Raw genomic sequence first — 13,111 nt, 5'->3', positions numbered from 1 at the left:
GAAAACACACACACACGCAATATACCCATGGAATAGCACAGATAGCCAGGCAAATTTCTACTCGCCTGCACACACACGTTCACGTGCACTGGGAAACACAAACACCATGCAACACACACACGGTCTCCGCACACAGGCATGCACATTGACCGCCCAAACACAGACCAACCCACGCATGGCCAAAGACACCCTCAGGAAACAGACACCCAAAATATTTGGTCTCCAGTACACAGACATGCACACTTGCCAGGAACACACACAGATGTGTACATGAAAGATACACACACTCACACAACACATGGAGGTACAAAACATCCCCGACACACAGAAACGCACAGTTGGCCACACACATACACCCATGTGTCGCATGCAAACACGCATTCCCATTAAATATAAACACACGGTGCCCGCACAAAGGTATGTGCATGTGGGCCCACACGCACGCGCACACACACACATACACACACAGACAAGCCATCTGTGTGGAAACACGCAACACACACCAACTCACAAGTTCTATGGCACACAAGCATGCGCACTTGGACACACACATTAACACATACGTGGGCATGCAAACATGGAAATGCAGCACATAAACACCCTGGGCCCCTACACACTGATACACACATGTGGCCTCCCAAACACACACACCCATGCGCCTGCAAACACATACTCTCGAAACACACCAAGACACATGGTCTTCGGACCACAGGCATGCACCCTTGCCACACACTCACGTGCGCATGCAAACTCACACACACTGCACAGACACACAAGATCCCCGGGAAAGAGCCATGCTCAGGGGGCCGAATGCACAAGCACACATACACGAACACACATGCGCTGACACACACCCGAAAGTGTACGTGGGCATGCAACTCCCTCCCACACAACCCACTCACAAAGCCACAGTGCCCAGCACTCAAACCTGCCTTCCGTCACACGTGCTTGGAACTGTCCCCTGTGGGCAGGTGGTGCGGCGCAAGAGGGCTTGGGAGTGCAGGGAGCACAAGGAAATGCCTCCATCTTCTCCTCGGGACACGTGGGTTTTGCAGTGCTCCTGACCAGTTGAACGCATGGGAACCGATCACAGCATGTGGGGCACGCTTCCAGGTAGCAAGGGTATTGGGCCAAGCTCCTCAAGCGGTGTCAATGAGGTGGTGCCTGGAGCCACCAGGCGACGAGGGTCCCGCTCGCCAGGACCCTTCCCCGCCTGTGTGCCCTACCCTAAAGGACAAAGCTCCCATGAAGAGAGGTCTGCCTTTGTCCGAGCTCCTCGTAGACCCTACCTAGGATGGGGGGTGCTCTGTCCGCATGCCGAGCCCTGACCTCCACTGCCCTGCCCCCATGCTGAACTTCACCGCCATACATGGAATCCCACAGGCCATGGGGTGGAGGGTCCCACTAGGCTGACTGCCTCCTCCCCATATCCTGGCTCCAAGTACAAACCCACACACAGACGCAAAGAACTTCTTAACTTGTTTATGCCTCTCTCGCCTTCCCCACATAGGTGCTGGATACTCTCCAGAGCGGGCACTGGTGATCCTTTTCACAACTGTGACCTGTGCAGGCAGAGCACCACGTAGATTCGTCCACACATCTCTCACAGCGGTGGTGGCCTCCTCGACGATTTCTTGTTGGTAAGATTCTGATGCTCTGAAGTGGACACGTCCACACAGCTGCCATGCACACGACACACACACACACACACACACACACACGTTAGGGATTCGTGAAATTGCATAATACCAAGGATAGCCGAGGCGGTGTTGAGGGTGTCCTCTGTCCTCGTGGGATCCCTCTTCCAACTCAGCTAGAGCCTCACAAGCCTCCTGCTCAAGGCCCAGTGCCATTCCCTAGAATGGCCGTGTGGCTGTGCGAGGCCATGGGGTGGTCGGGACCGCGGAGGGAAGTTGGGATTCTGGGCACAGGAGCGGGAATGGAAGGAGGCAGCCCACTCGCAAAGACACACAGGACATCCCCAAATGAACAAACGGCAGAAGGCCTGAGAGGGGGTCGACGGGCACGGGTGAGTGTTCAGAGAAACGGGGTGGAGAAGTCTTCCTTCTCCGGAGTGACCTGGGACATTCCAGCTGCCATCCTGGGGTCCCTGAACGTGCCCGCATGGACGCACCTGCCTGGATGGGGACCCTGAGTTCCCCGAGGTTCCCCTCTCACCCTGCCAACCGCTCTCTGGGTGAGCTGGGGCCAAGGCTCCCCTGAGCCTCAGTGTCCCCGCCACCACCCAGCCTGTGTCCCGGCACCTGCCACACACACAAGTCAGGACCCAGCGCCCCCAGCTTCTCACCGACAGGCCCTCTTCTCAGTTCATTCTCTTCGGCTGCCTTCCTGCCTCCGGTAGTACTGCAGGGGATTGGACCACAGGTCTTCGATGATGACCTGGTGGGGAAACAGACTAGCTGAGCAAGGAGCCCGGGCCCCGTTCCCAAGCACCGGGGCCCAGGCATCACCCCGGCGGACGAAGGCCGCAGAGTCCCCACCTCGGCGATGCCGTCAGACCCTGGGGAGCAGGGATCACACAACCAGTTGAAGAAGTTAAGGCTGGTGGTTTCGTGCCTGCGCCTGGCAGCTCCATGTGCATTGTCCCAGAACCACTGCACTGGAGTGGAACGAGACGCCCGATATCCTGCAGGAATGGAAAATTTAGGAAAGCCTCTCAACGGCCTAGCAACCAATCCCTCTCGGCCTCTCTCCCTCTCAACCTCCCAGCCTCTCTCCCTCCCAGGCAGGGTCCCGGCCCTGCCCCCACCCGGGCCCCCCCCCCCCCCGCCTACCTCCCCTTCCGCTCCCAAGGGCCCCCTGCCCGACCCCAGCACCCTCGAAGCTCAAGCCCACTCTTACCGGCAATGCTAAGGTGATACTCCTTAATGATCACTTTGTTCTGGAAGTAGGGGTTGTTCTCAAAGAAAAACATCAACCTGCAGCGGTACTTAGGACGGCACAATTCCTCCACCTACCCCGCCGAAGGAAGAGGAGGGCACGTGGGAACGTGTCCTCTACGTATCCGGGGCTGCTTGCCTGGTTGCCACTCCTAACCACTATGCCGGGCCCATTCCTGCTCAAAGCCCACTCCCCTAGCCTCCGTCTCCCAGGACTGACCTCCAAATTGCTCATGTAGCTGAGCACGTCTCTGTCCTGGTCACCCGTCACGGCTGATATCTTGGGGTGATTCAGGATCTGCTTTGGGTCAAGGAGTCTCGGCAGCCCTTGCTACGGTACGAGAGCCAGGAGCGACCCAGCCCTTGCCGGCTGAGAGCAAGAGACCCGGACAGTGCATGTGCAGAATCACCAGGCACGGCCGGGCTCCCAACGTCCTCATCTCCTGCCCTATCTTCCCACCTGCTCAACCCTGGGGAGTGCCTTGGATTCCAGCACCTCAGAGGCTGCCGGCGCCCGACAGGGGAAGGCCAAGGGCCTGAATGCTCTCCCTTCCCACGGGCCCCTGGCCTGTGCGTGTGGCCTGCAGGCGGTCACTTCTTTGGATGCCTGGATGTGCTCCGTCCCACGCTCACGTCTTGTTTGCTTGTGTGTTTGCCTGAGGTCTGGTAACTTTGAGGGGCCTCCTGTGCCCAGGAGGGGGCCGCTCGGCTCACGTGGAGCACGGCTGCACACCCACGGCCCAAAGGCTGGTCCTGGCAGAGTCAGCGAGTGAGGGAGGGAAAGGAGTAGATGGGGGCGGGAGGGAAAGCAAAAGAGAGACAGGGACAGAGAGACCCCACACCGGGAGGAACGGACACAAGGGGAGGGCAGAGAGGAGAGAGCAAGGGGGCAAGCGAGGACACAGAGGGGGAGAGCCTGGCAGGGAGGAAAGGTGCATGTAGGCGCCTGAGCCTGGGGCCTCGGCCTGGCTGTGTGGGGCTGGTGGAGACAGGTTTGCAGCACCGCCGCTGCGCCGTGTCTGAGGTTACGCGGTCTGCCGAAGCGAGGCGGCCCACTGACTGGCTTGGCAACCCGCGTGCGGACGAGATGGTGGGTCTGCCCTGAACTCTTTGGAAAACCACGCAGGGTCTGAAGGACAGGGAAGGGGTTCGGGCAGCCTCCCCGTTTGCCCCATGTCCCAACAACGGTTTCCTTCCAATAGGTTTTCTGAGCCAAGTGGGATTTGGGCTACACTACTTGTCGAAGGCTGTTGACCCGTGTTCCCTGAACCCCGCAAGCCTGCTGGGAGAGCTGCAGCCCCAAAGCTTCCGCCTGCAGCTTCTGATCACACACGGTCTGGACAGGTCTTAGCCCCTGCGTTCTCACGCGCGCCCCGATCCGCCTCCTTCTGCTGTGCATTATCGGGACCGTGGGCCCACTCCCACCCGGGGAAGGGGGTTGGAACCCTTCCCCTCAGCGCCCATGGCCGTGGCCGTGGTTCTGCTGCTGCCCTCCCCCCGGTGCTCCTGCACAGCAGCCAAACCCCACCAGCCGGAGGAAGGATACGGCCTGGGCCCAGAAGCCAGGGATGCACTGGATGATGGCCCTCCGGCGAGCCAGGTGAGAACTCCGCTTCTGATTCACCCTGAGCTTGTGCCGCACGTAGGCCCTGGTAGCTTGGGCATCCAGAGAGCTGAGCGCTAACTGCACAACCTCCAGCGCGGCCAGCGGGGCCCCGGCTGGCTCTTCCTGCGGCAGCTCCTGCAGCTCCTCGTCCTGTTCTGCTTGAGTCACCTCCCCGTCTTCCACGGCCACGACCTCCATCACCGCCATGATATCCTCCGCCACCAACACCAACTCCTCCCCCGGGGCGGCCTCGCCTCTGCGCTGCCGGTTTTCAGCCTCCAGCGCAGCCTCTACCACTATGCCCCCCCAGCCTAGGGCCTGCGGCGCCCCCGCCTCGGCCCGGGCGCCTGCCTCCCCACCGGCCCCCGAGTCGTCACCGGCCCCTCCGCGGACTAAGCTGGTCAAGGATTCCGGAGCAGCCCCGTCGTCCCCGGACGGCGCCTCGCTCTCCATGGGGCCTTGGACCCCAACCGCGACAGCCGCGGAAGGTAGGAGCTGGGGGGGCGAGCACGCGGCGCCGGCAACCGCCGAGCAGTTGAAGCTCTGGCGCCCACGCTTCGAGGCGGGCTCCTACCGGAGAATGGGGGCCTGGCGGACGCATGCGCACAAAAGCCTGGGGACTCGCGGCGGCTGGGTGGCGTGGGGGTGGCGCCCCCGGCACGCATGTGCCCTTGGCGGGATGTTACCACCCCCCTCAACCCCTCAGGCCCAGGATGCTGAGCCGCCCGCGTGGTCCAACCAGCGGCACGGCGGTGGGCGTGGCCGCAACCAGCCCCGCCCCGCCCCTCCCGGGAGCCCGCCCTCTGCTTCATCTCCTCAGGGGTGGCGTCCGGGCCTGGACCGTGGCATTTTCTTCGCTGACACCTACCAGGCCATTCCCGGGAGTTCCCTCGTACCACAAACCTCGTGTTCACACTCTCATCCGTTCCACCGGGAACACGCTGCTGGCACCGGGAAATTCACAGCCAGCGGCTCAATAGGGTGGCCCCCGCCGCCCGGGAACCTCACCCGGCCCCTTCTTAGTCACGCCGGGGGAAGCCCTGCACTCATTAGCTGGTGCTCCAACCACTGCCACATGGCTGTCCACAAGGCTTCCACCCCTTTCGCCGCCCGGTGCGGGAGGGAGCCAGGAGGCGGCCCAGGAGGATCCAGCACGCAGGCTCGTCCCCGCCCCAACGACCCGCCTCTCCTAGAAAGAGAGGAACCGCACACAGATCATTGGCCTGGCATGAGCAAGGAGCCAAGGTCCGAGGCCACCTCCGTGCTCACACAACCACTGGCACAGCCCCAGTCAGTTCCGGGATTGGGACTCTATGGCATGCTAATGGGCGGGCCAGGTAGCCTAAAGAGTAACTCCGCCGGGGGCCTGGGTGGCTCAGTCTTTAAGCTTCTGCCTTTGGCTCAGGTCATGATCCCAGGGTCCTGGGATGGAGCCCCGCATAGGGCTCCGTGCTCAGCGGGGAGCTTGCTTCTCCCTCTCCCACTCCCCCTGCTTGTGTTTCTTCTCTCGCTGTGTCTCATCTCTGTAAAATGAATAAATAAAATCTCAAGAAAAAAAAAAACGGTAACTCTGGGGGTGTTCTTTCGTCAAAGCCACTGGTAGGATTGGTTCCCACCGTACTTACCTCTGCCTGGCCCTTCATCTTTGCTTTCTCCCTCCTTGTCTGACCTCCGCGTTCCCTTTTCCTGGGTCTTTCTTCCCGCCTCACCATAACTGCCAGGGATGTCCGAGCTCCAGCATAATGGTCCACGGAGACAGCTTTAATCCGCCTTGCTGAAGAGCTGTGGCTGTCTTGGCTGCCCCAGCTCTGCTGCAAGTTCTTCCTTGGTCTGTCTGTCCCTGAGTGGAGTGCCAGTCGGGGAGGGGATGGCAAAGTGAGCATTGGCGGCACACCCTGCCCATTCTCAGCTACCCACAAGGCCATTCTCGACACTCCCGCACTCCATGCGGGTCCCTGCAGGGAGGCGTACCGGAATATGGAGGATGTAGGGCGCCTTGGGTGCCAGGAAGGCCCAGTGGGTGACGGCAAGGATGAGGCGTTGGTGTCGTATCGTGGGAGGGCCTCAGGTACAGAAGAGGAATGTGTCGGACCGCCCGTGACGGGAGGGGTGGTTTTGAACCGTAGGAGGCAGGAGGAACACGCTTGGGGTGACGTGCAGGGTTCTGGATGGTAGGGCGTCAGCGTTTCAAACTCTACTGGTCAACGCAAACCAGGGACTTTGCAGGGATGACAACGCCCGGCTGTCTGGCGGGGAGAAGCAGAATTATCTGAGACTGTCCCTGACTCAACCCAGTCTGTGGGTTTACTGCTACAGTCCAAACTGAATTTGGTCTTGTATACATGCCCAGGACACTAGAGGAGCGTCCTGAGTAAATAGTGCACCCAAAACAACGCATCATGGAGATCGAGAAGACTGGGGGGCGGGGGGCCGGACAGGGAGCGGGGGAAGAGCGGGAGCGGCGCGGAGAAGGAGAGGAAGAGGGAGGGTGGACAGAGGGAGAGGAACAGAGAGGGAGAGGTGGGGATGCGAGGGAGAGAGGAGGGCAGAGGAGGAGGCAGGCCTGGGGACAGGGTGGGCGGGGGAGGGAGAGAGGGAGCGAGGACGGGCGGAGTCTGGACGGAGGCTGAAATCTGTACATTGCCAAGCCCACAGGCTGACAGCAAACATTCCCTCTTGGACGTCAAGAGGAGATCTGAAAGCACCCGTGGACCTTCAGACAGATCCCACTCGGTCATGCGGGGTTCGGTGGAGAGTTAAACCTCAAAGAAATGAAGTGAAGGGCTCCACAGAGGTCTGCGGGAAACCCTCATGCCCACGACTGACATGTACGACTCGGGAACGTCAGAGAGAGGTGGGGCAGAGTTACTCACGTAGCAGTTCCACGAAGACCTAACGTGACAGGGTTTGGAAGTTGCCCGACAACCCTGACTCTGCCCATCCAAGGAGCACTATGTGCGCCTAGCGGAAGACACGCGCCGAAGAGACGCCCAGGTCACTGGGCAAAGACACATCTCTCGGCAGTCTACAGAGGTGGGACTAACTCACCACACACTGGGGATCCTCAGGGAGAGGAAGAGCCAGCCTCCCCTTCGGATGCATGGAGGCCAGAAGGCAGTATGTGATAGGTTCGATATGTTCAGAGAAAAAAGTAGTATAACGTGCAGGCCATGTTCGGCACCAATGACTCAGAAAATTTTCACCAGACAGAAGGTGCAGGAGTGGGAGGGTGAGCCCGTGGCTCGGAGGGGGGGGCTGGGCGTGGAATGGAGCTGGCAGCCGGGGCTCTCTGCTAAGGAGGGTCCGGCCGGCCGAAAGGAGGCGTGTCCGTGATTCCGCTAAGTCAAGCTGCTAGCCTGAAATAAGGCATCCCCCTAAAGTACACCATAACCAACACCAGAGCAGGTTTTGCCTATGGAAATCCTCCGCGTTGCCTATGGGGCCCCAAAGGCAAATGCGTCCAAGGAGGCATCCGTGTGCGTACCTCTGCTGAGCACGCACAGACCTGTATCTTGGAAGCTGGAGTGTGCCCTTCCGTGGATTCATGAGAGACAGCCAGGCGCAGGCCCCGGGCGCCTTTCGCCAACCATGTCCCTGGTATCGACAGACCCGGGTCCCGCCAGGCTAAGGTGTTCACTCAACTGGGTGTGGGGAGAGCCCCGACGAAGGTGCGTGCAATGTAGATGCGGTAAAGCACTCTGGGGTACAGGAGTTTTCTTCTCTGAGTGCCCAGGCTCTTGGCCGCGCCGCTTCGAGGAAGGAAGAGGCAGACCAGACGAAGAGCGCTGGGCAGCAGGGAAAGTTTTGTTCAGCCGGAGGACAAAGCTCCCCGAGAGTGTTCCCGGGTTCCCATTCAGACTTGGGGGTTCTTTTGAGCTCTTTCCCGGACGTTGAGATTGCGCCCCCTGTGGATTACTCGCCAAGGTGTGCCAGTCAGGATTTGGAACACGCCCACGTCTCCGGTGCTGATGGGTCTTGTGGGCTGACATCTGGAGCCTAAGTGCCTCAGGTTGTGACAGCGACCGATATTTCATGGTTAGTGGCTTTGTTTTGGGTCGTCCTGCAAAGGTCCCCCCCTGCAGAGGCTGCCAGACAGAATGCCATCGTGGTCTTGTCTGAGCGTTCACACGGGAATTCTGCGTGGGTTTGTCTAAGCTGTCCCGGCACCCTGCTTTCCTGTTGGGGACCCTGGCCCCGAAGGCCTCAGCGTCCAATTGAGTCCTGACATCTGGGGCTCCCTGATCTCCCAAAGCTTCCCCCCCAAACCTCGCCTCACCCTTCTCTCCGGGCCGTGCCCCAACATCACGCCTTTACGCGACCGCTGGTGCGAGATGCTCCGAGTGGGGGACCCTGTGCCCACCTCTTCCCCCGAGCTTTACATCCTCTGCCAGTCCCTACCGAACGGCACAAGCGTAGAGGACTACCCTGCGGTCCCCCGAAATGGCCCAGGCTAGGACCCCTTCAGACCATGCGCCAACATGGGATCTGACCTGCTCCCGCTGCGGATTATGAAGTCACACTTTCTTCTGAGCCGCACAAGCAGAGCCAGGGGCCAACAGGCGGGTACACCGGCATTACCAGACCAAGCAGCTGAAAGGAAGGGCCCTTTGGTGGCTCAGTTGGTTAAGCCGCTGCCTTAGGTTCGTGTCATGATCCTGGAGTCCTCGATCGAGACCCACGTCAGGGGGGGGGGGGTCCCTGCTCAGCGGGGAGTCTGCTTCTCCCTCTGACCCTCTTCGCTCTTGTGCTCTCTCTCATTCTCTCTCTCAAATAAAACAATAAAATCCTATAAAAAAGGAGGCTGAGAAGACCGATCTCCCCTGCAGCCCGAGAGAGCCAAGCCTCCCTCCTAGATCCTCAGGGGCCTCCGCCGGCTCTCTAAGGGGCAAGCCTAGATCCTATCAGGGTCAGGGCTACTGCCCCTGCAGCCCTCTTAGCTGGGGATGGAGAAGAGTGTCATGGGGCGAACGCTGACATCTCCCCACTGTGCTGGCAGCAGATTCAGTCCTCTGCCAGCATCCCTAGGCCCAGGCGTCCCAGGCCAGCAGATGCCTGCCTGGGGGAGGAGCACCCCAGGGGCTCACCTCACCGCCTCCCAGGTGCGGCTTGCGACACCTACTCTCTATGCTGCGGGTCTTTCCTTGGACCTACGTACAGAAGGCTAAGGGATATCAGCCCCAGAGTCATCATGGGACAGATAGCACACGCGAGGTTGGCCCGGCCCTTACACTTAGCAACCGTCAAACCCTGTCCCTCCCCTCTCTCTGCACCCTGGCCTTAGGGAAATAGGGGGCTAGGGATCCTGGGGAAGCGTGCGTGCGTCAGTGTGTGAGTATCAAGACATGTGAGTGAAGAAGCCTTTGGATGCGTCAGTGAGTGAGAGTGTGCCTGCGTGAGGACTGAGTGGGCGTTTGTCAGGGGCAGTGAGTGACGGAAGGAGTGTGTATGTGGGGGGAGCCTGAGAGTGAGTGTGTGTGTCAGTGTGTGGGAGTGCCTGAATGAGTGTGTGGGGGTGTGATTGTGCACCTGCTTGTGCATCTGAGAGTGTCTGTGTGTGTGTGTGTGTCGGTGTTCCCCACAAACGAGAGCCTCGCCCGGCGCCTGAATGAATGTCGTCTTCCTACCTTCCCACCTCCCTCTGTCGCCTCTCCCACCGTCCCTCCATATGCCCTGACCCACCCTCGCTATTACTGTGGCTGGTCCTGAGAGTCCAACCGTGTCAGCAAGAGCCTGTGCGCGTTCCAAGGCATGAAGAGCACCGGCGCTGGGTTCAACGGAGTGATGAACCTGGGTTCTCCCCCGACTCCCCCGTGGCGTGTGCAGTGGATGTCTGAGGACACCCACCAGGGAGCATCCCTGGACGACTGTTATCTCCATCCAGCGAACGTGGGTCCTGCACCCGGTCGGCCCCGGCTCGTCGCTCCCTTTCCTTGAACGTCCTCATTTCCCCAGGGAAGAGATGAGCCCCAGGGAGCTGGCCTTGGTCCCATTTCCTCTCCCTGCTCAGCGCCCCCGCACCCCAAGGGAAGGACCTCTGGCCCCTGGGATGCAGTCCCCGTGCGTGTGTGCCCTAGCCCTCTGGGCAAACATACAGGCCAAGCCATTCCATGGGCTGGCGATGCCCAGGCAGAGAAGTCAAACACCCACACGAGGCCGATGTGCTCAGGCAATCCCCCGACCCCTGCCTCAAAGAGGAGCGCACGCACGCGAGCGACCCCGGGCGCGCGCGCACACACACACACACACACACAGAGGCACACACACGCTCACCCACACACACATACACGGACATTTGACTTTGTTTTTCAACCTTTTAATATTTTTCCAGGGTTCCTGGCGCCTCAATCTGCCGATGTTTCGCCCCGGCACAGGACTTCAGTTACTTCCCGCGCAGATGGACCGGCCAGACCTTTCGGCTCCACCTCAAGCTTGTGGACTGGCTTCGGTCAAGTGCGATGCTCCCTCCTATTCATCTCAAATTCATGACGCTCCCTGGGAGGGACAGACACACGGACACGCAGACAGACACACACACACACCGGCACAAGGGAGGAGACACCTGGGTACACTCTCCGGGCCATAGGTTGCTTCAGGGTTTGAAGGCCCTCTGCGGGATCCGCGGTCACTCTCCCATGCCACTCCCTGCTGCTGACTGTGATCGCCTTACCTTTCCTCCACCCACGTATTCAACTAATTTGTGCACGCTGGCCAGTGCACTCGGCGCGGCTGGGGGCGGGGGGAATGGAGCTGCCTATGGAAATGAAGGGGTCAACTGTGGTGTCCAGACCCACACAGACAGGTGACGGGGCGGCGGGGTGAGCCTTGGTGCCTGGATACCCAGACATCTGTGCCAAGCGTGGCGGGAGGTAGCTCCGGTGGGCCCATGTGTAAGGCGGTGTTAGGAGAGCTGTGGGTGGGGTTTATGGACTCGGAATGGCAATTCCCACAAGTGCAGCTGGCTTTGACTCTCCAGCTCGGCTCATGGAGGCTGCCTGGCCCCGCCTGCCTCAAGCTTCGCCAGGCAGAAGCCGTTTGGCAATGCACTTATCCAGTCTTCCTGTCTCACGGTGATGCCCTTTTGACTCAGGGTCCCTGCGGCGGAGAGTTCCTCAGAGCCTCAGTGTCTCCATTGGTGGAGCCAGGTCCCACGGGCACCATGGTGCACAATTTGGCACCCACACCCCGAGCACCTCACCTGTCCTCCTCTCGGTTCCCTCTCCTGGGGCCTTCTTCCTCACGTAGTACTGCAGGGGTTGGGCCACAGGTCGTCCATGATGATCCGGCAGGGGAAACGGGGCAGGGTTCAGAGGCCCATCCTAAGCTGCCGCCGAACCCAGCGGGGTCCTTCCCGCTGTTTGTCGCAGGGCCCCACCTCAGCTATCCAGCTAGACCCGGCAAATCTGTGGTCAGAGAACCAGTTGAAGAAGTTAAGCCTGGTGTTGTGGTGCCTGCATGTAGGCCTCCCGTTCATGATCCTTGTGCCACTGGATGGGAGTGGAAAGGGACGGCCCGTACCCTGCCGGAAGACCAGGATGGGAGAAAGCGCCGGGTCAAGAATGGCGTTCAACCCACCTTCCTGCACCTGCGGCCGCCCATCCAGGTGGCAGCCTCTTAGCAGCAGCGCTGAGGGCATAATCCTTCTCAACGACTTCACTCCGGAAGTAGGGGTTCTTTGGAAGGAAGGGCAGGAGGTTGCAGCAATCACGGGGAAACCTGAGTTCCTCCACCTGCCGGGTGGCAGAGTGGGGGAGACGGGGGTGAAACCTCTGACCAGCAGAACCTCCCCGTCCTGTCTTCGGGGTGGATCCCTTCGGCACGCTTCCCCCTCCCGTCCCCCGCCCTGGCCTCAGTCTGCCGGGCCAGACCTTCAATTCCGTCATGTAGCCTAGGAGGCCTTCATCTTGCTTCCTGATCACGGCTGACATCTGTGGGGGGGGTGGTTCACAAAGTGCTGTAAGTCAAGGACCCTCCGAGGGCTGCAGATGAAAGTTCTACAACAACAGAGCAAGTCTGGACAGCAGCCGGGCACTGCTTCCCCTCTGCTCCCCCGTGTCGCACTGCCTCCCCACGGGCTGCGTCAATGCCCGCTGGCCCCCACAGCGGGCCGTGCATCCTGAGAGACACCCCTCCCGCCCCACGCCCCCGTCCCCATCTCATCGTCCTGGACTGACGGCCAGAAACAACCAGCTCATCTCCGGACAAGCACACATTCCTGCCTCAGGCTGACCAGGTGGGCACTCCCACCCGTTCGCCCGACCTGTTATGCCGAGGGGAACCCAAGCTTTGCCTGGATTCGTTTTGTGAGATAACGCCATGCTGTGCCTCCTAGTGCCTAAATCTGAGCTGGACGTCTGCTCCTACTCCCCCATTGGACTTCCAGTGCCTCGTGCGACTTCAAGGGCACCCTGAGACCACCAGCTGGCACCCACACCCAAAACGAGGATGTCGAGGCTGTCGGGATCAGCAGGGTAAGAGCGTGGCCACCACACCCGGCGGGGCTGGGAGTGTGTCTGCGGGCGGGGGGTTCACCAACTGATATATTTTGATACTCATCGTCTTCCTCCCTTCGGTTCCTCTTGCTCTAATCCGGCCACATCGGGGTCCC

General features: G+C 60.4%; 2 protein-coding genes across 2 annotated transcripts in view; both read right to left on the bottom strand.

Annotated features, from left to right (window-relative positions):
* Positions 1–1,466: 1,466 nt before the first annotated feature.
* LOC148162023 (testis-specific Y-encoded protein 1-like) lies at positions 1,467–10,728 on the bottom strand. Its single transcript, XM_088020462.1, has 9 exons — positions 8,997–10,728; positions 6,478–6,752; positions 6,132–6,346; positions 4,447–6,029; positions 3,121–3,198; positions 2,863–2,974; positions 2,502–2,647; positions 2,309–2,400; positions 1,467–1,679 (listed from the first exon to the last, which is right to left on the bottom strand). The coding sequence occupies exons 4-8, from the start codon at positions 4,957–4,959 to the stop codon at positions 2,329–2,331; spliced, it is 921 nt and encodes a 306-aa protein (XP_087876588.1). The 5' UTR covers positions 4,960–6,029; positions 6,132–6,346; positions 6,478–6,752; positions 8,997–10,728; the 3' UTR covers positions 1,467–1,679; positions 2,309–2,328.
* Positions 10,729–10,803: 75 nt separating this feature from the next.
* The window catches only part of LOC148162022 (cytoplasmic dynein 2 heavy chain 1-like), a 111,287-nt gene continuing 108,979 nt past the window's right edge, over positions 10,804–13,111 (bottom strand). Inside the window, 3 exon segments of the mRNA XM_088020463.1 lie at positions 10,804–11,906; positions 12,079–12,233; positions 12,372–12,431. Of these exon segments, the coding sequence (XP_087876589.1) occupies positions 11,810–11,906; positions 12,079–12,233; positions 12,372–12,431 (312 nt within the window). The 3' untranslated portion in view covers positions 10,804–11,809.

Source organism: Eumetopias jubatus, unplaced genomic scaffold (assembly GCF_037043125.1).
Source record: "Eumetopias jubatus isolate StellerSeaLion01/CBP00866 unplaced genomic scaffold, mEumJub1_p1.0 scaffold_27, whole genome shotgun sequence".
In the NCBI taxonomy this organism is placed as follows: Eukaryota; Metazoa; Chordata; class Mammalia; order Carnivora; family Otariidae; genus Eumetopias; species Eumetopias jubatus.
The sequence above is the reverse complement of the archived record's forward strand: the minus strand, read 5'-3'. Positions and strand labels throughout refer to the sequence as shown.

Coding starts and splice junctions, on each gene's coding strand:
- LOC148162023 (XM_088020462.1), bottom strand. CDS start 4,959: ATGGAGAGCGAGGCGCCGTCCGGGGACGACGGGGCTGCTCCGGAATCC. Junction 2,975..3,120: donor GCTACATGAGCAATTTGGAG/GTCAGTCCTGGG, acceptor TCGGCGGGGTAG/GTGGAGGAATTGTGCCGTCC. Junction 2,401..2,501: donor GGTCTGACGGCATCGCCGAG/GTGGGGACTCTG, acceptor TTTCCCCACCAG/GTCATCATCGAAGACCTGTG.